The following is a 25591-nucleotide window of genomic DNA, read 5'->3' on the forward strand; positions in this document are numbered from 1 at the left end:
ACAGCTAGTTCCTAAACATATATTTTATCCTCCACATCATTAGTCTTCCTTCATAGGTTTTAAAGGCTCCCTAGAACAGTTACCCACAATTTATTTTACTAATTCTCTATTGTAATATATCTGGATTGCTTCTAATGTATTATAGTTTAAAATGCCATCCTATAAAGATTTCAAGTGTTTTCTCAAGTATCATTCATGTACCCATCTCTGATATTGTTTTAGTATAAATTCCTAATAACTGATGAAAGAGTATGGACAACTCTCATTTCTCTGGATGGATGCTTATTCCTGTTTTACATAGGAAAATTGACATTCTACCTTGCATTACTAATAGTGGAATCTGGGGATAGAATGCAGGATTTTTGGATTCCAAGTTAAGAATTAGGAGGGTTTTGTTTCCTGGGTGAATTTGGTGATACAACAAAGGGTGATGGAAATAATCTGCAGAGATGAGGGGAGAATCAACTTTTCACTGAGGCCTCAGCTCTGCCTATGTACAAAGACCTTTAAGCTATCAATAATACAGTGAGAACTTGGTGTTAAATTTTCAATATCAACTCCAAGAAGTGAGAAACAAACAACAGCAAAAACAAAAAACAAAAACCCTTCTTCCCAAGGACCATGGCTAAACATGCCATAATTTCAGATGAATTAACTCTCCCCAGAGCATAATGTTATGTAAATTAATACCTATCAACTTTATAGGATGTTTCAGAAAAATGTTTATAGGAACAGAGAGAATATAAATTGGCAAATAATATGTGCATAGAGACATTTTGCACAGAGACATTTCTAGACATTTCTAGACATGCATAGAGACATTTCCTTCTACAAGAGCTGGTAGAAGGAAGGCGCAAATTCAGCAATGGATGATGAACAGGCATGGCTCTGCCATTCACGTACTGAGTATCCTTGGGAAAGGAGCCTCTTATTTTGGGAGTCTCATTTTTATCACTCATGACAATGATGATAGAATTAACACCAGGCATCATTTTCAGACAGCAACAGTGTACCAGATATCCTACAAAGTGATTTCAATGGCAGACCTCATTTAATTGCATAATAATATACAAGATAATATCAATATCTTTTGCTGGCAGCATACTGAAGCTTGAGTCAATATATATATCTGACCCAATGGCAAGGATGCTGGTACAGAGCAGAGCCTCAACTTAAATTGAGGTAGTATGACTTCAGAGATTATGCTCCTAAGCCCTATTTTTCTTTTCCTATTTCTGTGTTAGGCACAACAAAGATATGTAAAGGCAGGTGCAAAATGAGGCACAAAATCCTGTATGCAATTATGGCTTCTTACTCACAAGAAAATATTTTATTTGGTTTCCCACATCATCTATTGAGAGTTATTGCCTTTGGACATAGATGATGCGATAAAAAGGGAACTGATAATTAGAAAGTGGGTTAATATGATAATATGAAATGTGGGTTCAGTCCAGTGGACGATATCCTTGTATATGCTTGATAGGGTAGAAGTAGCTGCCTCATGAGAAATAAGACATGCAAAAGTCTGGGATTCACACGAGATGGGTAACGGGCTATTACAAGTTTCACTTCACAGAGGCAGAATAACTTGTGGTAGCAGATCCAGTGTCACAGCTAGGGTCTCTGTCCTTAGTCCAGTACTCTTTTCAGAATTCCAGGATTATACATCTTTAATGTATAGTCCAAAGCCCTGCATGTGAATAAGACATCCCTCCTTACAGCTATAATGAAATGACTTAAAAACTTTCTTTGCATCAAGGAGATGAAAATGAAAAATGGTTTAAGGTATTTTTCCATATGTCAAAAACCTGACAAAAATGGTGATCCTGGCAGGATCCAGGTAAGGTTCTTGAAATAACTCCAATTTGTTGAATAGTTGAGTTAGAAGGCCTTTTGGAATCATGGGTAAGTGTGCTGGACATTTAACCCAATAGCTCCATCACAGGTGAAAAAAGAAACTTGAGTGTGGAATAAACTGAAGTGAGGAAGAGATAAGGTTTAGATGCACGTGGGCTGAATATTCTCAGTATTAGTCTTGGGGTGCTTTCATCCTATATTGAAGACTTAAACTTTTTACTCTGGAAGAAGAGGTAAGCAAAGCAATTGTGAACAGATGATTTAAAATTTTAAAGAACATAGACTTTTTTCCTGGCCATTTTTTTTTAACCTGGTGGATGAATAATATATTCAGGGCAAACTATCACCCCCAGTCCACCTATCTGCAAGTCCCTGAGGTAAAGGCAAAAGAACAGAATAAATTATCCTGCAAAAAGTCACTTCCAGTTTGTAAAAGTTAAAAAAAAAATAAAGTAGCTGAAAAAAATTCTTTTCATGGATTTTATGTTCCTCTTATTTTAAGCATTTAAGGTATTAGTCCTCATTACAACCAATTTATATTTCTCACAAAAATTTTAAAAATTCAGATAAGCAGAATAGGAGAAAAGTAACTACTAGAAATTATTTTTAAAAAATGGGGCCTCCCTGGTGGCACAGGCAGTTGAGTGCAGGGCTGTGAAGCTGTCCACAGCCTCTGCAGAGTAGATTCAATTCCCAGCCTGCCAGGGAGATTCCCACATGGCGTGGCAGACCTATCCTGTCTCTACCGCTGCTCCCCTCAGCAGTGTATTTCAGTGGATCTGCCTGTTCTGCTTTCCACTCTCTCTGGTGAATCCTCTCACCCTCCCGCACATCTGGCCTATTCCCCAGTTCTTGTATGCATGAATAAATAATTTTTTTAAAAAAAGTAATGCTGATCCTCTATTGCTATTTATTTTCCTGAATATTCTTGATTAGGGTATTAATATGCATTGGAAAAGCCTGGAGATGGTGAAAGGCTCAATGGTTATGTGAGTCTCTTAAATGAAGCCATTTCGGATTAAAGAACTAGACATAAGACCTGAAACCATAAAATACATAGAAGGAAATATAGGTGAAACACTACGTGATTTGCATAACAAACACATCTTTACAGACACATCACCCAAAGCAGTGATAGTGAAGGCAAAGATAAACAGATGGGACTACATCAAATTAAAGAGCTTCTGCACAGCAAAAGAGACAATAACAAAAACAAAGAGAAACCCCACCAACTGGGAGAACATTTTTGCACCCAACACTAATGATAAAGGACTGATCACAAAAATCTGCAAAGAGCTGATGAGACTCAGCAACAACAAAGAAAATAATCCAGTCAAAAAATGGGCAGAAGAGCTAAAAAGAAACTTCTCTGAAGAGGAAATGCAAATGGCCAACAGGCATATGAAAAAATGTTCAACATCACTTGTAATCAAGGAAATGCAAATCAAAACTACCATGAGATACCATCTTACACCAGTGAGAATGGCACATATTAAAATAAATAGCAACAGCAAATGTTGGCGAGGTTGTGGAGAAAAAGGAACTCTTCTGCACTGTTGGTGGGAATGCAAACTGGTCCAACCACTATGGAGAGCTGTGTGGAGATTTCTGGACCTACTAAACATAGAGCTTCCATATGATCCAGCAATTCCACTCCTAGGTATTTACCCAAAGGACACAGAAACATCAATTCCAAAGAACACCTGCACCCCTATGTTTATAGCAGCACTATTTACAATAGCTAAGCTTTGGAAACAGCCCAAATGCCCAAAAATAGATGACTGGATCAAGAAGATGTGGTACATATATACCATGGAATATTACTCAGCATTCAAAAAAGATAAACACATGCGATTTGCAGCAACATGGATGGCGCTGGAAGGGATCATGCTCAGCGAAATAAGCCAAAAAGAAAAAGAAAAATACCGGATGGTCTCACTCATAGCAGGAATCTAGAAAACTTAAATAAGGGACCAGGAAAATGAATAACTATAAGAAAGTGAAAATCAAAATCAACAAAAAACTATGAACCAGAGACACTTTTTGGGGGGTGGGGGGTGGGAGGGGAGGGATTGGGATCAGAAAGGGGGGTTGCAACTGTATGGGGAATATAAAAATAAAATTTATTATTTAAAAAAATAAATAAATGAAGCCATTTCTAAAGCAATTGTGAGCAAAAGGCAAGTGTACTATCTTTATAATACCAGCATGTTTTTTCCAATTCTTTTGCACTAGACTGTGGTGTAGCCTAGTCCTTTCCAAACCCCACTGCTTTACAAGACTCCATTTTGGATACCTGATGTCTATACAATTGCATTTATATAATTTATAAGTCACATAATATGCAAACTGAGAAATGCATACAACTACTGACTTGTCTGCACCATCATAAATATCCTCTTGCTTTATATCCCAGGCAAAATCCCTACTACAAATCGCTGATACATTATGCTTGTCTTAGAGAGCACATTTTAAAAGAAATTCCATTTACAATGAGTGTGTCTAACTTTTATAGTAGAAAGGAAATTATCTTCTTATTACAAACATTGAAAATTTCATGTTAGGATTCTCCTTGCCCAGCTTCTGCACCAATCTGCTTCCTAAGACTAAAAAAGGGTCTGCCCCACATAGCTCAGGATGGGAATGTGCCAGCCTCTGGATCTTGAATACTCAATAATTTTCTAATTACAGTAAACCCTAAATACTTCAAGAGAAGCTTATTTTTTTTTATCTCCTAAGAATGGTTATAATATTTTATTACTAAATAATGCTAATTATATACATGCATGCACATATAATTTGAAAGGATTTTTTAAAAATTCTGTATCTAGAATGGGGACTTGTTATTGTCAACAGGGTGATCTGGTCTCCCAGGGGATAGTTGGTTAAGTCAGGAGACAATTTTGATTGCCATGGCTGGGTGTGGGGATACTAATAGCACTTAGTGGGTAAAGTCTAGTGATGTTGCTAAATATCCTGCAGTGCACAGGATGGTCCTGCATAGCAAAGAATTATCTGGTCCCAAATGCCAAGAGTATCAAGGTTAGGAAGCCTTTGCTAGACAGGATTAGTAGCACACATTCCATCTAAACTTCTTGTTGGCAAATTTCTTAATGCCTAGCAGAAAAGGTATTTTCAGTTACTTCTTGGAGGGTGATGTTCTGTTGTTTGATGGTAGGTAACACTCTGGACGTAATGTAGCTATTTGATTTCTTATTTGAAAAGTTTCTAGGAAGAAGTTGCATTGTTTCATTTTATTTTGTGGTAATATTATGTCAATGTGTCATCACATCCTTTTAACTCTCCTAGAGAGCTTACTAAGAAGAGAATTTTCATCAACAGCCCCTTTCTATGCTAAAAGTAACAAAACTCTTCTTATTACTGATTTCTCACTCATCTGTCTCTTTGTACATCTCCATATTCAGTGTGAAACCAAATCAAAATTATGGGAACAGAAAAATCAAAGAGTAAGAGAAGAATCAATATACGAATTGTCCAGAAACCAAAGGAGGTAAAATATTTGCTTCTCCTTAATGGAGTTCTGAAAGTTTGTATAACAAAATCTCATCAATACAGAATAAATGCTGAATTGCTCATCTTTTTGCTACATATTGCACACAGTGAGATTTTTAACTTCATAAATTACAGAGAGTCATATTTTTAAGCAAGTAACTCCAATGTTTTCACTCTGTTTATTTGAATTCTGAAAGGCTGATTATCACAAGCAATGAATAAAATAAATAATAGGAGGATAAAGGGACACAGTTTTTTAAGTCTAAATTTAAGTGGATTTTCTATAGTCCAAACGGAACTGTTTAATTAGCCCTGTAATTAAAACAAACCAAATAAAAGATTTCCTGTAATCATGCCACAAGACATTCACATGTATTTGCATCTTTCCTTGGCATCCTGAGTCTCAAGGCATCTAGCAACACCATTCAATGCCAAATAGAACTACTTGATATTTTTTGCTCACAATCAATATGCCAAAATAATTCAGATAAGGTATAGCATAGGTTTTCAGTGTTCAACCTATAATTCATCTAGATCCCTTCTATAAAGTGGTTAGAAATTATGTATTTTAACCTACACGCAAAAGAAAAAATCTCCTAGAATTAAAGACTATTGACCAATATTAAAATAGAATGGCTTTGCTACAGATGGCCATTTCATCATACACAGAGAAATCTTGTTTTCTTTTGTTTTATTTATATAGAAACTGTATGAATTCAAGAATACACGATTCTCAAGCTCTACTTTAATATTTGAATAGAAAATTATATCCTGCCTGTTTTACCTTTGCCTCTGGTCTTGAGTTTATCTTTATCTCTATTTGTCCCACTCCACATTATGGACCGGAATGTAAGCATTGATTTAATCAACCATTTATTGAGTAAAGGACAGAGGCCAAATCAACAAGCCATGAAAAACCATAATCAATTTTTCCTGGGCTGCATCTAATTTGTGCCCCGATCTAATCAATGTTCCCCCAACCCCAATTCTTTATAATATAAAAGGGATAAGAACTTTATAGTATTTTCTCTGGGTAAATATCACAGAAACATAAAATAAATAAATAAAATAAATTTATTATATAAGAATAATTATTTCATAACAATCTGAGGCGCTTGGCCAAAGTGCTGATTTATGGGCTCTACTTCAGACCTTCTGAGTGCCCAGAGCTGGGTGATTACCCAGGAATTTGGATATTAATAGGAAGTCCAAGTACTATCCTTGAGAAAAACATGCTTTTTTTTATAATACAGGCATTGTGGAATGTAATTTGAGTTAAATTCTCAGTCCTAATATGGCTCTCATTCCACTCCCTTTTCCTTTCCCTGAAATTTACATAATTTTGTAAATTGATGGGAAATCAATTAAGAAATCAATGATAAAACACTAACTCTATAACTTATTTAAAGTTACTTGATCTAGCTACACTTTATTTTGCCATCTAGGAAATAGTAGTAATATCTATCTCTTGTGTTTGCGCTTAATATTAAAATATGCACTTAAAAGTTCCAATACCTAATTAGTACATAATAAATGGCATATCATTAGGAATAGTAGTAGTGGGATCCATCATCCTCAACTTCATCACCACCATCATCATCACACTGTTCCATTAATTCCTGTGCACTCAACTTAGGAAAACACTGCTGTTCCAGAGAAAATAATGAGAATTCTTAAGATATTTTTATCTTAGAAAGCCTAATTAAAATCAAATGCAATGCATAAGGGCATGTGCACTAAGTTACCATTAAGTTTCTTTGCTTTTGGCAAGAATCCTTCAAGTCCATGTGGTAATTCTCTTATCCTGCTCAAAGGGAGAACTTGACTCTTGTACATGTCTTTATGGATAAGCCAATTAATTGTTATTTAATAAATGTGACTTGATTTGATAATATCACAAAATATAGAAAGAATGGTACACTTATTGTATGCTGATTTCCTTGCTGAATAATTTATATAGTTAAAATTTGACATGTTTTTAAGAGGATCAAGCTGCCTTATAAATGTACAAGCAGTGAAATGTAATATTCAAATAACTTATGGTATAAAAAAAATTGGTCCATTCAAAAAATTATTATGTAAAATCAGAAACCTTTAAATATGAAGAACATGATACAAGAGGTTTGCTTAGACTTTTGACATTAGATAAAGACACCCTCCTCCTCATCTAATAATAGGATAATGATTCTAGCACCATATTTCCATTTTTCTAATCTATACTGTTGAGAACCACCAAGAGTGATGTTTCTGACTCAGGAAAAACAGTAATTTTAGCCTAACAAAACTCACAGGCAAATTCATAGACATATTCCACTTTACAAAGCATAATTCCCTTGGTTGCATTGCTACATTCATGGGCACAATGTCACTGAATATTAGATTTCATCTGCACACAGGTAGAAGGCATTCTCAATCAATCAAAGGGCTGTATTTCACAAGACAGCACCAATCACAAGCACTGCATATATTGCAAATAGAAAGGTACACATAAAGGAATCTTACCAATACTAATTGGCTTATAGTATCAGGTCCATGAATGATAATGTGCCTAATAAACCAATATTAGAATAAAATCCCAAGCACAACAATAAACCTGCTGCGGGAGTTATTTAAAATGTTTTTACAAAGGAGCATGAGCTCTAATTTAGATTCTGTTGATGCAGCAGATTGTTAAAACTCCAATAGTTGCATGTGATGCTACCCAATAGGTGATAAGTGGGGCAGGTCAGTTAGTCAGGCTTTATCTCTAATTAGCACTAAAAATGCACAGTGAAAACTATAGCACAGAGACAATTCAACCTTGTTAAATGAGACACGTGGGTGGGAGGGCAAATGAAGCTCTATTTTCAGAGGGAGGGTGCCTATTAGGAAATAATCAAAAGGTATCCACTTTGGAAGAGCCATAGCCACCATGTAAACGATATATCAGGTCAACAAGCAAAGGATTCCATTCTTTGTGACTCTGTCCCACTGCCCAAAGCAACAGGCTTAGGTTACCTTTCTCGCAGTGGCTTCCCGTGAATCCAGAAGGGCAGACACATTTGTTAGGAGCGACACATGTTCCACCGTATCTGCAGCCCTCTTCACAGAATGCTGTAGGAAAAGAATGAGGAATTTCTTAGATAAACTGGAAATAAGGAAAATCATCATAAAAGGCTGGATCATTGAAACAATTCTTCATTACCTAGGGAATACATAACTATGGTAACACAATTAAGTTTTAGTGCACAGAAATAAATGTAGTTATATCTATTTCACTGGTTTACATGAGCTCAATTGAAATAATGAATGTAAAATATTTAGCACAGGGCTGATATGAGCAGCTATTACTGTTGCTATTATTGTTATGGATTTGACATCAAATACAGTAAGTTGAGTAACCAGAAAGGATAGAGTTGGGATAAAGGCAAAGGCATTTAAAATACTATTTTCTAAGTACTCTTTTTCACTAAACATCTTTTATTACAATGAAGGCATTTTTGCATTATATTTAAAAGCTTCAGAGTAGTAAATATAATGTTGATAGCATAATAAATGTAACTAACTGCTTATAATATTGAAGACACTGCCAACATCATTTCTGTTATAAAAATAATGCCTTATAACTAATATGCTTAAAATGCTTCAGTGTGTTATTATGTTAGGGTAAATACCTCAATGTGAAAATACTGTATCCAAGAGGAAGGACTTAGATAAGTCTTTGGTAAGTAAGCTTTGCAGAGTTATCCCGAGTTCTAGTTCTACCTGTTAGTCTTTCCAGGGTGGGTTAGTTCCCCTCTTACACACTTACATAGCATAGTTCCATTTACTTTTCCTTTGAAATATTAAATTTAATTAGACATTGATATATAACTGACTACCACCTTTTTTCTCATCCCCTGGACTGTAAGACACATGAGGCCAAATCTAACGATTGTGTTTGTCCCCATTGCACCATCATCTCAGTGTTTGAGCATGTAGTATATGCCCACAAATACTTGCTGAGTGAATTAACCTCTATTCTCTTAGTTGTTCTGATAGAAAAACTCCTACCATAACAATTCTATAACACTTTCATGCAGAATAATTTATTATCAAATCTTGCTGGGTAACCAATAATTTACTAAACCTGTGAAATTTCTCATTAATGAGGATGATTGCAATTTGTCAACCCTTAGTTTCTTTTATTAAGATGAGAACTAGGTGAACAAGTGTTATTATTTTTAATTGTAGTTAGAAAATGTCACCCTGGAAAAATATCAGGCTTATATTTTGCATCATCATCATAAATAATATGAGTCTAACTTAATGTCTTTAGATAGTTGAACACTAGTTCAAGTATATATAACTTCTGACAATATTGTCATTTTCCACATCATTTAATATCCTCTGGATGATTTAACACTCTTTAGCTTAGCAATCAATTGCAAACTTGTTTGCTTTTGCCAGAGGACGACAGTCTGTACCTGGGTATTTGAATACCATTTCCTATTTGTAACATTTCTTTGCAGAGACTAGTACCTTGAGTCTATGAAAAAAAAAAAGATAATATTTGCCTTGGCATGTTTATCACAAACCAAAATATATGCAACTATATCTATATGTATGTACATAAAATTTTTTGTCACCCAAAATCACACATTCTGGGATCTCGTGGCAGGCATTACATGTACGACATTTCAAGGATAGTTCTGCAGAACAGTTAACGGAAGAGTAAGCATCTTTGTTAGCCAGATGGCAAGCAGTAAGGAAAAGTTTCAAGAGGCACCAAAAAAAGTAGGGGCTTGAAAACAGGGAGCTCAGCTTTGGTTTCTGTGGTGGCACAATCAACACTTTATCCAGAGCTCTGCACACGTTCATATGGACATCTGTAGATCTGCTTAGGAGACTAGATGTTATTTCACAATTCATGTGTGCTCTTGATTTACTCAATGCTTAGAAAAAAACAGCAGTAGGTGAACATGAAGAAAGCATGAGCTACTTGTGATATTATAAAATGTATGTATATCATAACAAAGAAGGTGCGATGAGGAGAAATGTGTTAGTACTTACAAAAGACTTAAAATAGCATTCGGCACATGATGCTGTGCAAGCATTTTACTAAATAACATTATTTCAAAGCAATACTGTTAAGACCATGAAGCATGGGCCAAGAACAACTATCTAACACCAAGATAATGTAACCCATCCCACAAGGTGTTCAGCTTCAACAAGATGGGCTTACGGTATCACTTTTCTGTTATGTTGAATTTAGTTTCTAATAAGATAAATACTGGGGGCCTCCCCATGGCACAACGGTTGAGCGCTGGGTTGCGAAGCTGCCCGCAGCCTCTGCAGCGCCAGTTCGATGCCCGGCTGATCCCCGGCTGCTCCCCGGCCACCAGAGGAGGGTCCCACATGGCGCGCAGACCTCTCCTGCCGCCCGCTGCTCCCCTCAGCAGTGTACTTCGGTCCTTCTGCCTGCTCTGCTCCCTGCTCTGGCTCTGGTGAATTCTCTCACCCTCCCGTGCTTCTGACTGTACCCAGTGCTTGTATAAATAAATAAATAAATCTTTAAAAAAAAAAAAAAACTTAAAAAAAAAGATAAATACTGGCTCTTATACCAAGGGAGTATCAGATAGGCATTATAACATCCATTTTAAAAATGGTGAGACTGGGCCTCCCTGGTGGCACAAGAGGTTAAGTCTCAGCACTATCATGCTATCACCAGCCACTGGGACATGAGTTTGATCCCTGGTCACGGAGCTGACCCCATATGGCTCTGCAGACCTCTCCTTTCTCGCCCTCTGCTCCCCTCAGCAGTGTATTTCACTAAATCCACCTGTTTTACTCCCCACTCTGTGTCTGGTGAATCCTCTCACCCACTGCATCTCTGGCCTACACCCCAGTTCTTGTATGCATAAATAAATAAATCTTTTTACAGGGACTCAGAGCAAACATCCTCATTGCAGGTGCACAGCTATTAGACAGCATGACCAAGATTTAAGCAAAACTTTGGCTTCAAAAATCTACCTCTTTTTATGCAAGATTTAAGCAAAACTTTGGCTTCAAAAATCTACCTCTTTTTATCTACCTCTTTTTATTCAGGGCAAGTCTATCTAATCCATTATTCACATGTGCAGTTTTATTCTTTGTAATATATCCTTCAGAGCTAAGGGAACTGACTACCAATTGAAAGAAGGATCCTATGTCCAAATGCACAGGTTGCATTAAAGAAGGGAAGTAGGGTTAGTTTCTCAGCTTGCCAGCTGACTACACAACTGAGACACCAAGAGGGGAGGGTAAAGGACAGAAAGAGAGGGAGAGAGGGAGAGAAGGAGGCTTAGAGGAAGGGAGGGAGGGATAATGTGTTGTGATGGTGGTGGTGGTGGAGTATGGGCGAGTTGGTGACGGATGCACCATGGTGGTAATACCATACCCCAATGTCCCCTAGCACCCATTTTTGTCTGAACCCACTCATACTTTACCCTGTCTAGGCACACTCAACTTTTTAATAGAATTTATCTGTCCTAAACAATAAATTCATTGTCTACTAGAACCTTAGATGACATGACAAAGTGATTTCAGAAAACATGAGAGCCAAAAAAAAAGGAACATGTCATGCAAACTATACTTTGAAGAAATAAAAATCAATGCAAATTTTCTTTGTTATACCTAGTGAGTGAGTCGGAGGACTGTGGGCACTTTGGTGGTGGGAAAACTGGTTGACTGCACCTGAGGGGAGAAATGCTATACTGTGGAAAAACAAGGATGTTTAAAAAAAACAAAAAAGAAATATTGAAGAGTATTTATATCAGGATAGTCTCTTTCTGAAAAATAAAAATCTGCTACTTCAAAGAAAAGCGCCTTGATATTCCAAGCAGCTATAATTTGCATTACTGAGCTTATGGTATAACCAAAACAAAAAACCAAGTTGCTACTATCTTGGGAGAAGTTGGGGTGGTAAAAACTACATGGTCTAAATCAACACTCTGTATGTGTTAGCTGGATGACCTATAGCAAATTATTTCATTTCTCTGGACCTCAGTTTTTTTAAGAGCAAAGCAGTAACGGAAATAGTAACATCCTTGCAGTGCAAGTTAAATGAAAGTACTGAAGTAAACTGTCAGCATAGGGTAACTGCAAGTGTAATGTGCTCAGAAACTGGATATGATTGTTGTTATTTATCACTAGGATTCTGTCTTTCCAAATAATGGTATTATTATGCACCAGTGTGTACAAGATACTGGAAATGCCACAGTGAATTAGGCAGAAAAAATTCCTGTATTATGGAGCATATTCTTTAGTGAGAGCTCATTATCACTCCTTTGACTTGATGACCTTGGTGATAACATGTTGTTTACAATGAAACTTGGCATCATTCCTTCTTTGCAAACTCAGAAAAACTCAGGCATCACACGTATGTGGCTTCTTTGTCAACATCTTTCCAGAATTCTAAGTGTGGCTTGAATAGATTTTATATATAGAATGAGATTACAATCCTAAATCTGCCACTAATGTGCTGTTTGTTGTTTTGTTAATTTACCATCCTAGGGGAGATGATGGGTTGAATCAACTCTAAACTGGTAAGATGGAAATCTGAAAGGACTCTCTGTTGTGCAAGAAAAGAAAATCATGAAACTCTAAATTGAGGGAGATTTGATACATGGAAAGGCTCATTTTGATTTCAAAACTTCTTGGTATGTGATATGAAACCTGGATGTTAAAGGTAACAAAATGAGAAGGTGGGTTTGCAGGTGTCCAGGTGTGTGGATTCCCAGTACCACCACCATGTGCTCAATTTGACCAAGATAGTTTTACACTAATATAAAGTAACAGCCCTTCAAGTTCTAAATACTGTCAATGATCCTCTTAAAAGTATTACTGGCATATGTTTAGTTTCAGTCCTCCCTGGTGGCCTAGGGGTTAAATCTCAGCACTATCCTATCACTGCTGCAGCCTGAGTTTGATACAGCCAGGGAGCTAACCCACATATGGCGCAGCAGACCTCTCTTGTCTCACCTGCTGCTCCCCTCAGCAGTGTATTTCAGTAGATCAGCCTGTTCTGCTCCCCACTCTGTCTCTGGTGAATCCTCTCACCCCCCACAGCTCTGGCCTACACCCCAGTTCTTCTATGCAAAAAATATATACAAAAGTCTTACTGGCATATGTTTAGTTCCAAGGGACACCCTGAATGCTGACAAAATAAGGAAACATACAAATTTCAGCACCATCTGTTAGATGGAAACCCTTTCCTCCCTCCTGGTTTCCTTGAGGAAGTATTTTCCTTAAGCTCATTTTTTTATCTCTTTTTTCCTGATTTGTTTATTCTGCCCCTAGAGAGAGAGAGAGAGGAATTTATTCTGTTGGTAAATCTGGGGCAAATATATATATGTCAGGATGATGCTTCTCATGTGAGGAAAGCAAAAGGATGGCTTAGTAAGCACCATATAATTGTTAATTGACACACTTGTAGCTATATTTTGGATCTTGAGTTACTAAGTATGAATTTATTAAAATAAAAATCAAGATATCTAAATAATAATAAGCTGGCCCTTGTGGGCCAAAAGCTACAGGGTTTTATGAACAAATGATTATAACTAATTTGATGATATAAACCAAAATCCAAAGGGTTGGGAGGAAATATTCATCTCTCTTGGGACTGAGCAGCCCAAATCAGTTTTCCTTGCCTCTCCAATGGCACCCTCCTTGAAACTCAGTGGGTAAGTTGCTGTATTCTGTGTTCATCCTTAGCAAACTAGCTTGGCTTAGAGACTTAAACTCAAGTTCTCCAATCCATGTCTGTCAATAATAAAGGTGATATCATCACCTTCATATTTGCTCCTTGTTTTATTCCTCACTTTGTTCAGAACATGATATTTGCCAAAGGCCCCGTGCAAACATTTTTTGGTTCTTGCAAGATGGTGAGTGGCTCAGTGTGCTCTTGGCATGTGTTAGCTAGAGGACAGGGATGTCCTCCAGGTATGGCTGGTCCTGCATAACCAAGAATTATTGGCACCAAATGCTCATGATATTGAAGTTAAGAACTTCTGCTCCAACTTTACCCAATTAAGTGTCTCCAGGAGCAAAATTATATTGTTTTAATTCTTCTTTGTTTTCCTCCTGCACTGCTCTTTCCCTGCAAACAAGTTTAAAGTACAGAGAAAAGGTTAAAAGTTAAAATCATCCAGAAGGCTAGCCTAACATATAAAACCAAAGACCCAGATGTCTGCAGTTTTCACTTTTCATAACATTAATCTGGTCTCAAGCATTTAGTATATGACATATTATCTGTTTATTGGTCTCAAAATCACTTTCAACCCTTTATCACTTACTGTGTTTGTATCAGCCACATCAATTTGCTTTTCCATTCTCTGTTTCAACAGTAGCAATAGTGATAACAATACAAATGGAAAATTCCACTTACTGGAGATCTATTAAATGCCTTATAGAAAAATATTCCATTTTACCCCTACAGAAATGTGCGTTATTCATGTTTTCCTCATTGTCAGATAGTAGAGCTCATATAGAGAAGTTACCAAAAGTCATTCCACTACTACGTGGCATCCAAATTTCAAGCCAAGGGCTTACCTAGATCACCGGGTGTTTCTGTTTAGGGCTCAGCCACCTACTGTGTGCAAGTAACATCTTAGGAGTCGAGAAGTCTATAGCTAGCCATGAAATTTGTTCCTAACCCCAAAGAAGTTGGCAACAGAACAACAGAGAGTGGAATATATAAAACCAAGTATAATAAAATATGATAAATGCTATTGGAGCAGAATGAACACAGCACTGAGAGAACATGGAGAACATGATTAATTGTGCCTGGTAGCCAAGGGCAAAGCTTTGCAACAGAGCTGGCGTGTGAATTTGGCTTAGAAGAATGAATGGGATTTTCGCCAGGTACAGAAGTACAGGGAAAGAGACAGTTCAAGTCAAGGTTTTGTTCTGTGGAAAAGTACTGAAAGCAGAAAATGAACAGGTATTTGTAAGTCATGTCAAGTTTAGAGAGTATTAGAAGGAAATGCAATAAGCTACACAGGGAGACAGCAACATTTTGGAATCTGTTAATCATTTTATCTGCCTTCCCATCTCCTATGCACTTTCTGGATTGCTAGGTATCTTAAGGCACAATAGTGTTCTGCCTAGAGATATGCATATAGATTTTTGTTCTAGCCATTGCTCTAGTTACTGTTTTAAGACTGTGTTTTGCTAAACATTTAACTATAGGAAATACTAAAAGATATGTTTTATATGAGAGTATATCATGAATACCACCAGAAATATAAAATTTATTCATAGTATATGCAATACATTCTGCTATTTTCTATTGTTTTATATTCTACTGTAATCTATTCCAGTCTACAGTATACTCTTTGTATTCTACCCTACTCTATTCTAATTCCATTCCATTCTAATAAGTTATAAAATGCATCTATATACAAACTTTCTTTCTCAATCCACTGTCAGCAGTTTTAAAATCACTTGTTCATATGGCCTATCTATTTTTTTGTAGTTTAAGAATCCTCCATGTCATTTTCCACATATACTGGACGAGTCCACATTCCCTCCCTACAATATGTCAGAGTTCATTTTCTTCCACATCCTTGTCAGTATTTATTGACTCTGGTTGTGTGGAATTATTGTTTGTTTGTTTTTGATTTGGACCATTCTCATAGAAGTAAGATAGTATCTCATTGTGTTTTTGATATGCACTTCCCTGATTAGCATGTGAGGGGTAGGGTGCAGGTGGGAACAAAAGGGTTGGGGTTCAGTAGTCTACGGTAGAGGAATATGGGTATTTTGATGGTGAGCATGGTGTGGTAATACAGTTTTGAAGAGGTGTGAAGGTGTTAACCTATATCATATACCATATTGTAAGCCAATGAGATTGCAATAAAAAATAAAATAATAAAATCACTGTTCAACACATTCTTTGTAATTGACTTAATGTCCTTGAATTCTGGGGACACTAAACTAGAGTAAAATATGAAAAAAAATATTAAATTTCAAGATAGTACCCTCATATGTAACTTTATCATAAAATTTGAGACAAAAATTTGACCAAGTCAGATCCATTCAGTTAAAAATGTATCAAACTAGCAACAACAAATGTTGGCGAGGTTGTGGAGAAAAAGGAACTCTTCTGCACTGTTGGTGGGAGTGCAAACTGGTCCAACCACTATGGAGAGCTGTGTGGAGATTTCTGGACCTACTAAACATAGAGCTTCCACAGGATCCAGCAATTCCACTCCTAGGTATTTACCCAAAGAACACAGAAACATCAATTCCAAAGAACACCTGCACCCCTATGTTTATAGCAGCACTGTTTACAATAGCTAAGCTTTGGAAACAGCCCAGATGCCCAAAAATAGATGACTGGATCAAGAAGATGTGGTTCATATACACCATGGAATATTACTCAGCATTCAAAAAAGATAAACACATGCAATTTGCAGCAACATGGATGACGCTGGAAGGGATCATGCTCAGTGAAATAAGCCAAAAAGAAAAAGAAAAATACCGGATGGTCTCACTCATAGCAGGAATCTAGAAAACTTAAATAAGGGACCAGGAAAATGAATAACTATAAGAAAGTGAAAATCAAAATCAACAAAAACTATGAACCAGAGACACTTTTTGGGGGTGGGGGGCGGGAGGGGAGGGATTGGGGTCAGAACGGGGGGATTGTAATTGTATGGGGAATATAAAAATAAAATTTATTAATTAAAAAAAAAACATTTAGTGCACTTTAAAATCTCTTTATCTCACTCAATTAAAAAATTATGTCCAAAATGTCAGAATTCTTAAAAAAAAAAAAATGTATCAAGCACATATATGGACTAGATAGTAGCTACTCCACTGAGATATAATCCCTGTTATTTATGATCCAAAAGTCAAATACAGTGGTTCTCACTGAGGGTACAGCCTCCAGTATCCAGGAATCATGGACAATGTCTGGAGACATTTTCAGTTGTCAAAGTGGGGATGTGCTACTGGTGACTCTACAGGTGGGTGGAGACCAAGGATGCTGCTCAAGATGCTACATGCATGGATAACCCTCAATAAAGAATATCCAGTCCCAAATATCAACAGTGCTAAAGTTGATAAAAGACAGTCTTTTAATCATTCAACATTGCTTACTGAGCATCCTTTGTACCAATGATAATCCTGAAAACCAGGGATTCACAGAGAACAGATCAATGTATAAGTTTATAGTCTAGTGTGAGAAGATATAGGATAACACAATATATGTGTAAGTGATATATCAAGTTAGATGATAGCCAGAGATATGGTGGAAAACAGAGCAGGAGAGGGGAATGAGAAGCGTGTGAGTGAGGAAGGTTGTATGTGAACAGGGTGATCATGGAAGGTCTCATGGGGAAGGCGGCATTTGAGTCAAGACCCAAAGAGAATAAAGGGTGAGCTGTGTACTTATAAGCAGAAGAATATTCCAGGCAGAAATTAGGGCCAGTGCAAATGCCCTAAGGAGTATATAGGTCCCATAGTGCCTTACAGATTTTAGTGATGCTGCCTGGACCAGGTCGAAAGGAGACAGAAAGAGGAAAGTATTGTTTCTGCCTGGAAGGTCAAGAAAAGCTCTACAGAAGAGCTGACACCAAAACTGAATCAGACAAATAAATAATGAAAAATCTGGTATGAGGGCTGGGGTGAAGGATGTTCAAGTCAGGAGGAGGGAACTGATTATGTAAAGGTATAGAGGTTGTGAGAACTACTGGGTAGAAGCAAAGGTGGCTCCAGCTCACTGGAAGATAAGCTGTGAGGAAGGATGAGCATTGACTGTAGCTGGTATTGGGTGGTTGAAAAGTCACGACATATTTTTTTCTATGTTTTTCAAGCAAAAAGTATGTCATGACTTTTCCAACAACCCACCATTTTGCAAACTCAGATAGCATTTGGATCATTTCACAAAAGGGTCACTTCTGTCTTGCCTTTCTTATGAGGTACCTACTGAGCGTTATGGAGGATTTAGGACTGTCAATATTATTGTCTTTTTCTGCAATTCCAATTTTACATAACAGTGTTGGCTTTTTTCTAGAAAGGTAGAGTCAAAATGCCAAATAAGAATCAATTTTTATAAGTTTACACATCTCTGAAATGTAGAAATGGGACAATCATGTAAAAGGAATAGCAATTCAACTGGAAATTACTGAGAACTTGGGAGTTAAGAATATTCAGTCTGGAGCTGCTGCACAAGGACCTTGACCTTGTGCAAAGACCTTGTATTTCACCTTAATCGCTGACATTACCCAAATAACCCGGGTGCCTAGGTGCTTACTCTGTAAAATATATGGCTTACTGAGAGGTTAAGAGCATAACTCTGGTATTAGAGATGCAGGTTCTGGCTGTGTATTCATCCCTTATTAGTGGATTGATTTTCCCTAGCTTTATTGACTTATAATTGACATATAACACTGTTTAAGTTTAAGAAGGTCAATATGCTGATATATTTATATATTGAAAACTAATTACAAACACGTCTGACATTGGAAAGTTACTTGATGTCCTTATACATCGTACTTTTTATCTCTTATTTATCTGATTTAGGTCCAAAGAAATCCATGTCATCTGTTACCACAAGTGGATTGAATAGGATGTCACAAATAAAGGACCTGGCATAGCACCCACACATAATAAGGACTCAGTAAACTTTAGTCCTTATATACATCAGTCTCTTTCTCTCTAGGTTAATTAATACAGTACAACAAGGTTTCTTCTCAAATATCAAAACGCTGTGCAGTCTGCCCTTTCTTCCCAGTGCACAAATCAATGCCAGAATTTGAGAGCTTGTTGAGTACAAGAAATCAATTGAATGAAAATGATGAGGGATAAAGACAAAATCCTAAGAAGAGGAACAGAATAAAAGATGATGTTCAAATCTGAAAAAGCAAAATTCAGGGAAGTTAGTTCAGGGCACCCTGTGATGTAAAAAGTAAGACAACAGTCAAATTATATCTTTTGCAACAAAAACTCTGAAAGCAATTCAAAATTTGGTCTTGAGCATTTATGGGGGGCACTAAGAAATGGGAGCAGAAAGTGGTACCTCTGAAAAGCAGTTATAGAGAGAGCCACGGGTGAGGAGGTCGGAGGTTTCCCGCTGTACCGCCGCATCGGAGCTAACACATAGATTAGCCCTGGAGGTCACAGACTAAGGCTGTAAAGAAATAAATTCCACCAGGCTCTCCCAGGAAAAAGCATTCTGTGATTTTATACAACCATGTGGAATTAGATGTTAAAGCGAGAGATGATACCGTGATAGTAGCTGGGTGATGTGGGAGCACCGGAGTTCTTGGAGGGCTTTTCCATTCCCGTCTCTATCTTGAAACCTGAGTTGTGGCTCAGATCTCAGATCTGTAAAGCAATGTGTTCTTTTGTTTAAAAAGAGCTCCTCTAAAATCTTAAATGATCATTTGTAATGGCATCTTCATTCTGTAAATGGACATGCGGAGAGGAGTTCGAATCCAGAGAAAGTTAGTGAGGAAGCAGAGACGAAGAATGCTAGGCTCTTGGATTATGAAAGAGCCACAGGTCTTTGGGAAGGTATGTCAAATTCTCCTAATGGAACGAAACTGGTTTGGGACTTTCAAGAAGTAGGGAAGGAAGGAAAAAAAAGATAGAAATAAGAAAGGCAACATAAAAGGAGACAGAATAGAGGAAGAAAGGTAATTGCAGTGAGAGATGGCACCAGTCACTGTTCACCCCACCAGAGACAGAGCGGGGAACAGAAATAGACAGGTAGCTAGATCCTCAGATGTCAGGCTCAAGAACACGGGCAGTCTGGGTGCAGACCTCAGATCTGCCGTTTTCTAGCTGTGTAAACTGGAGCGAATGCAGAAACATCTATAAACCTTATGTTCCTCCTGACAAAATGGAAAGTGAATGTAGAAGCCTCTTCAGATAGCTGTTATGAAGAGTAAAGCTTGGACACTTAGTTCCAGGGCTCAAAAATTACTATTATTTACATTATTATGACTATTAGTTATATGTGTATATACATGGTTGGTGGGCAGACCCATCTAAGGGGGAAACTACACTGACAGAGGAAACTAATGTTAATGAAAATCCTTCTTTGTAGGGTTATCAGGCTGTCATTTGTGTTTTGCTGGAGATGGACTATTTCCAATCCCATGCTTGATGGCCTGAACAAAAAAATTCAGAGTTAGAAGTATTAATTGTCAAGTTGTAGAAAGCAAAGAATTCCAAAGAACTCTACTTGCTGGAGAATTCAAAGACATACATTTGACCTTTCTTTGGCTGTCTTCAAAGTCAAAACCCAGGGCCTCCCAGGTGGCACAAGGGATTGAGCACAGCGCTGTGAGGCTGTCTGCAGCCTCTGCAGATGAATTCAACCCCCACCCCCGGCTGGCGAGGGGGCAACCCACATGGCGCAGCAGACCTCACCTCCCTCACCCGCTGCTCTCAGCAGTGTATTTCAGTAGATATGCTTGTTCTGTTCCCCTCTCTGTCTCTGGTGAATCCTCTCACCGCCCATGCCTCTGGCCTGTACCCCAGTGTTCTTGTATGCATAAATAAATAAATCTTTTTTTTAAAAAAAGTCAAAACCCAGGTCCTTGTACATGAGCAAGTCTGATATATAGCTGCTTCACTCTGTGCACGCCCGCCGGGCCTGGATTCTCCACCATGCATGCTTACCTGTCTTTCCGGATGTTTAGCTATATCTCATCTGCAACATGAGCTGCCCTCATTTTTTTTTAATAAGATTTATATTTCTTTCTTTTTTTTAAAGATTTATATATTTAATTATACAAGCACTGGGTACAGTCAGAGGTGCTGGAGGGTGAGAGAATTCACCAGAGCGGAGGGTAGAACAGGCAGAGTGACGAAGTACACTGCTGAGGGGAGCAGCAGGTGGCAGAAGAGATCTGTGCACCATGTGGGACCTTCACTGGCAGCCAGGGATCGAACAGGCGCTGCAGAGGCTGCAGGCAGCTTCGCGACCCAGCGCTCAACCACTGTGCCACCGGGGAGGCCCAACTGCCCTCATTCTTGAACTAATTTTAAACTATTTAGGCTCAACTCCCTCAAAATGTATTTCTAATTTATAGGTAGCATGATGCTGGTAAAAGAGCAGAGTTCATGGAAGCATAGAAACCTGGATTAAATCAACAGCTGCGTGGCTTTCAGCAATTCCCTCATCTGTGAATCCCAGTTGCCCACTTGTGAAATGGAGACATGACTAGCTCTCTTTAAGCTGTGGTGAAGGTTAAATAACTGGATCAATATGAAGGGTAACTGGCAGAGAGCCAGACACAATTTCTTCCTCTCTAGATCTGTCTCTGGTCTTATCCCATGAGGTACAGTAACCCAAACATGCTGGGCTTGCTTTGATACCCATGTGGATAGCCCACAGGACACTGTCCATGAAAGGAATATGCAAGATGCAACTAGCTAACTGTTTCCTGAGAATATTATAAAGAAGTTTTCATGATGTCCACCTTTCTACCCAACTGGGGAAGTGATCACAGCTTAGACTATCAGCTAGAAGTTGATCGTTTCATGGGGAAAACTTTAAATTTTCTCCCCCATATCCACCGAGTGCAGAAAATGCTGGACTGGAGCAGTGTTCTATGATCCCAACTAAGAAACAACAAGTACAGAGTAGCCAAGTTAGAGGGACAGAAAGAGGCAGCTTCTCACAGTCTAGCCAGCGTTTGCACAGTACACAGGGAAGAAGCAGTCTCCACTGAAATCACCTGAACCTCAAAGACTATATTCTTTGCTTATGAAAATAAAAGTAAGAAGTAGGAAGGAAGCACAGGTAAAAACAAAGTACTTTGCAATAAAAACTAGCTTATGATGGATATCATTGAGAAGAGATCAAGAATGGATGAAATCTATTATGAAAGCCACATTAAGAACTATCTGAAAAATTTTTTGTTTGCTTATTTATTTCTTTTGTGACAAGAGATGTGAGATTAATATGAGAACCCAATGCAGGTTTTAGTATTCTGTTTCCTATAATATTATCCTTAGAATTTATTTAATATTTTAGTAAAGCATGGGTTCAGAATTCCCAGCAAGCATTTTCATTTCTTCATGAAGTTCTATTAAAATAATCTATTGAGATCATTTTGCCAAGTGCTCCTTCAGACAAACACACGATAACAACACAGGACAATGATCATAACAGATCATGTCCCTCATCTAAACTTATCTTTTAGTACAAGAAAAACAACAATAAACAAATGAAAGTACAAAAATCCAGGCAATAGGTAAGTGCTATAAGGAAGGATTAATATTTACATAGGGTAGATATGAGGCCTAATAAATTAATATTTGAATAGACATACAAAAGAATAAAGAGAGCATGCCAGGCAAATATTGGGGTAGTGAGCATTTGGGCAAAGGGAACTGCTTAGTGCAAAGATCCTGATGCAGACGTAACATACAGAGGTGCAGGTTTGGCGGCTGAGTCAGGGGAGTGAGTCAGGGGCTGGGTCATAGGAGATGGTAACAGAATGTTCAAGAAACATCAGTTCTCCTTGGGATGTTAGGACATTTAAAGGCTTTGGTTTCCTGTTTAGAATGAATTAAAGGGAACATTTTATGCTAAAGAGTGTCATAAAACCACTTAGCTATTAACAGGATTTTTCTGGCTTTTGCACTGAGGGAAATAGACCATGGTGTGAGACGGGCAGTAGAGAAAGCAGACAGACCAGACAGACAATTCAGACGAGAAATTCCTGTTCCCCTTGACCAGTGTGACTTAAGTAGGGGTATAAGAAAAGTCAATGACTCCTCCACTAATTTTTGCACCAGGGAAACTCTGCAGAATAGACACGGTAATAGAAATATCCTTACAGTAATAGGCATTGGGGCGGGGGTGGGATTTTTATCTGGCAACAAGATGGACCATATTTCACATGTATTTTCTCTGTCTGGAATTCTTTTCCCCACGGGTAAATTGCTTCAGTTTTACTTGGTCTCCAAATCTCAACTGAAACATGTCCTGAAGTATTTATGATGGATAACCCTTTTCTCATCTACATTAAAGGCTGTATTTGGGCCTCCATGGTGACCCTAGGGGTTAAGCACAGCACTATGAAGCTATCACAGTCTCTGCAGCATGAGTTTGATCCCCAGCCAGCCGGGGAAATACCCACATGGCGCAGCAGACCTCTCCTGTCTTGTTTGCTGCTCCCCATGGCAGTGTTTTCAGTCAATCTGCCTGTTCTGGACCCCGCTCTGTCTTTGGTGGGTGAATCCTCTCACCCTCCACATCTCTGGCCTGTACCCCAATTCCTATATGCATAAATAAATAAATCTTTAAAAAATAAATAAAAGGCTGTATTTGTTTCCTAGGGCTACCACAGCACATTGCCACTGACTTGGTGACTTAAAACAAACCAAAAATATTTTTCTCTCTCAGTCTGAAATCAAGATGTGGACAAAATCGGTTTCTTCCAGAAGCACAGAGAGAGAATCTGTTCCATGCTTCCATCTTAGCTTCTAGTGGCTACCAGAATTCTTGGCATCCCTTGGGTTATAGCTACCTAATTTAATCTTTGCCTTTATATTCATGGGGGTTTCCCTGTGTTTCTCTGTGCCCCTATCATTTATCTTATATTAACACCGGTCATTAGTTTCAGGGCTTATATTAAACCCAAGATGGTATCACTTCAAGATTTTTAATGAGATCTTCCAAGACCCTATTTCCAAATAAAGTAATTTATAGGCACTGGGAATAAAGACCTGAACATACCTTTTCGGGGGCGACTATTCAGCACAGTAAAGGTTCCCTAGTTCATTCGTCCAGGAAATCACCAGCATAGTTCATCATAACATTTGCCATAATGCCTTCTAAATGTCTTCCTGATCATTTGACCTAACAGATTTCAGCTTCTCAAGAATACAGATCACATCTTACAACTTTCTGTCTCCACTTCCAAAGCACAGCTCCTGGTATATAACAATCACTGTTTATTAAATAAATTAATTACAAATGCCAGACTTATAAAACCATCAACAATTTGGTCCTCCCTGGTGGCGCAGTGGTTATGCGCTAGGCTGCAAAGCTGCCCGCAGCCTCTGCAGTGCCGGTTCCATCTCCGGCCACCGGCGAGGGTCCCACATGGCACACAGACCTCTCCTGCCACCCGCTGCTCCTCTTAGCAGTGTATTTTGTCAGTCTGCCTGTTCTGTTCCCCGCTCTGGCTCTGGTGAATTCTCTCACCCTCCCATGCTTCTGACTGTACCCAGTGCTTGTATAAATAAATATATCTTTAAAAAAATCAATAATTTCATTGAATCTCTCTAAACAATTTAAACTTACTATTGCCATCAGTGAGGATATTCAGGTGTTTGCATCTAAAGGGTGGTCTTTTAACATTTATTGGTTTTTATCTTCTTCTTCAATGGAATAGCATATATGGCATAAATAAACTTATATTCCAATTGGGCAAGGGAATAAAAGAATCCTTAACCATCAGAAGAGAGGCATATGTTCAATATAAATAGTTTTCAAACTTTCATATAAAATCTATCTCAATAGTTGGATCATCTCCTCCTTTCATCAGTCATTCACAGTGTTGTCATTGCCCATTTGCTGTTTCTAAAGCATGGAATCAGGAGCTTGCAACATTCAGAAGGATACCACACCAGCCGCTATAGCCAAGTTATTGGTGAGAAGTAGTGTTTCAAAGTAGTGAGTTCAAGAGAAACATTCAGGCAACCACTCTGAGTGCATGAAGCCATGATCCAAAAACAGGTTTTGAATGATCACTAGATATAAGAGTTGAGAACCTGAGAAGTGACAGACAGAAAAGGAAGAGAGATAGAACTCGCCCTACAGAAACCATGTCACAGATTAGAAGCGGGGAGCAGACAACTGATGCCACTTCTCCACATGAAGATGAGAATAATATATGGAAAAAGAGAAATACAGTCTCAGACTAGGAGTCCTCTGAACACGTCGTAGCACATCCTGGGCCTGACTACAGGGATATCCCACTGGCTAGCATTTATAAACCTGCTGGCTTTGTCAAAAGCAGTCAGTCAAAGGACTAGGTCTTACTTATTTCAAGGACTCCATAGTAAATGGCACTGATTTCAATTTAGAAAATTGTGAAACATCCAATAAAAAGCCAAATCAGTTCATTTTACTTGCTTCCTATGGAGCTACTGTAATCAGACAGAACCATGCTGGGGACACAGTGACCAGTCTGAGTCCTCACGCTGAGGTCCACTACATTAGGTCATCAAGCTAAAGTACTATATCAGT

At 38.1% G+C, this 25591-nt stretch overlaps 1 protein-coding gene across 2 annotated transcripts in view; it reads right to left on the minus strand.

The window, feature by feature from the left end:
* NELL1 (neural EGFL like 1) overlaps nt 1-25591 on the minus strand; it is a 738699-nt gene that overhangs the window by 150662 nt on the left and 562446 nt on the right. For both annotated transcript variants that reach the window (XM_054699344.1, XM_054699343.1), the window contains exon 15: nt 8368-8463. In XM_054699344.1, the coding sequence (XP_054555319.1) occupies nt 8368-8463 (96 nt within the window). The remainder of the gene's footprint in view (nt 1-8367; nt 8464-25591) is intronic.

Source organism: Talpa occidentalis, unplaced genomic scaffold (genome assembly GCF_014898055.3).
Source record: "Talpa occidentalis isolate TD23 unplaced genomic scaffold, MPIMG_talOcc4v2.1 talOcc4.3, whole genome shotgun sequence".
In the NCBI taxonomy this organism is placed as follows: domain Eukaryota; kingdom Metazoa; phylum Chordata; class Mammalia; order Eulipotyphla; family Talpidae; genus Talpa; species Talpa occidentalis.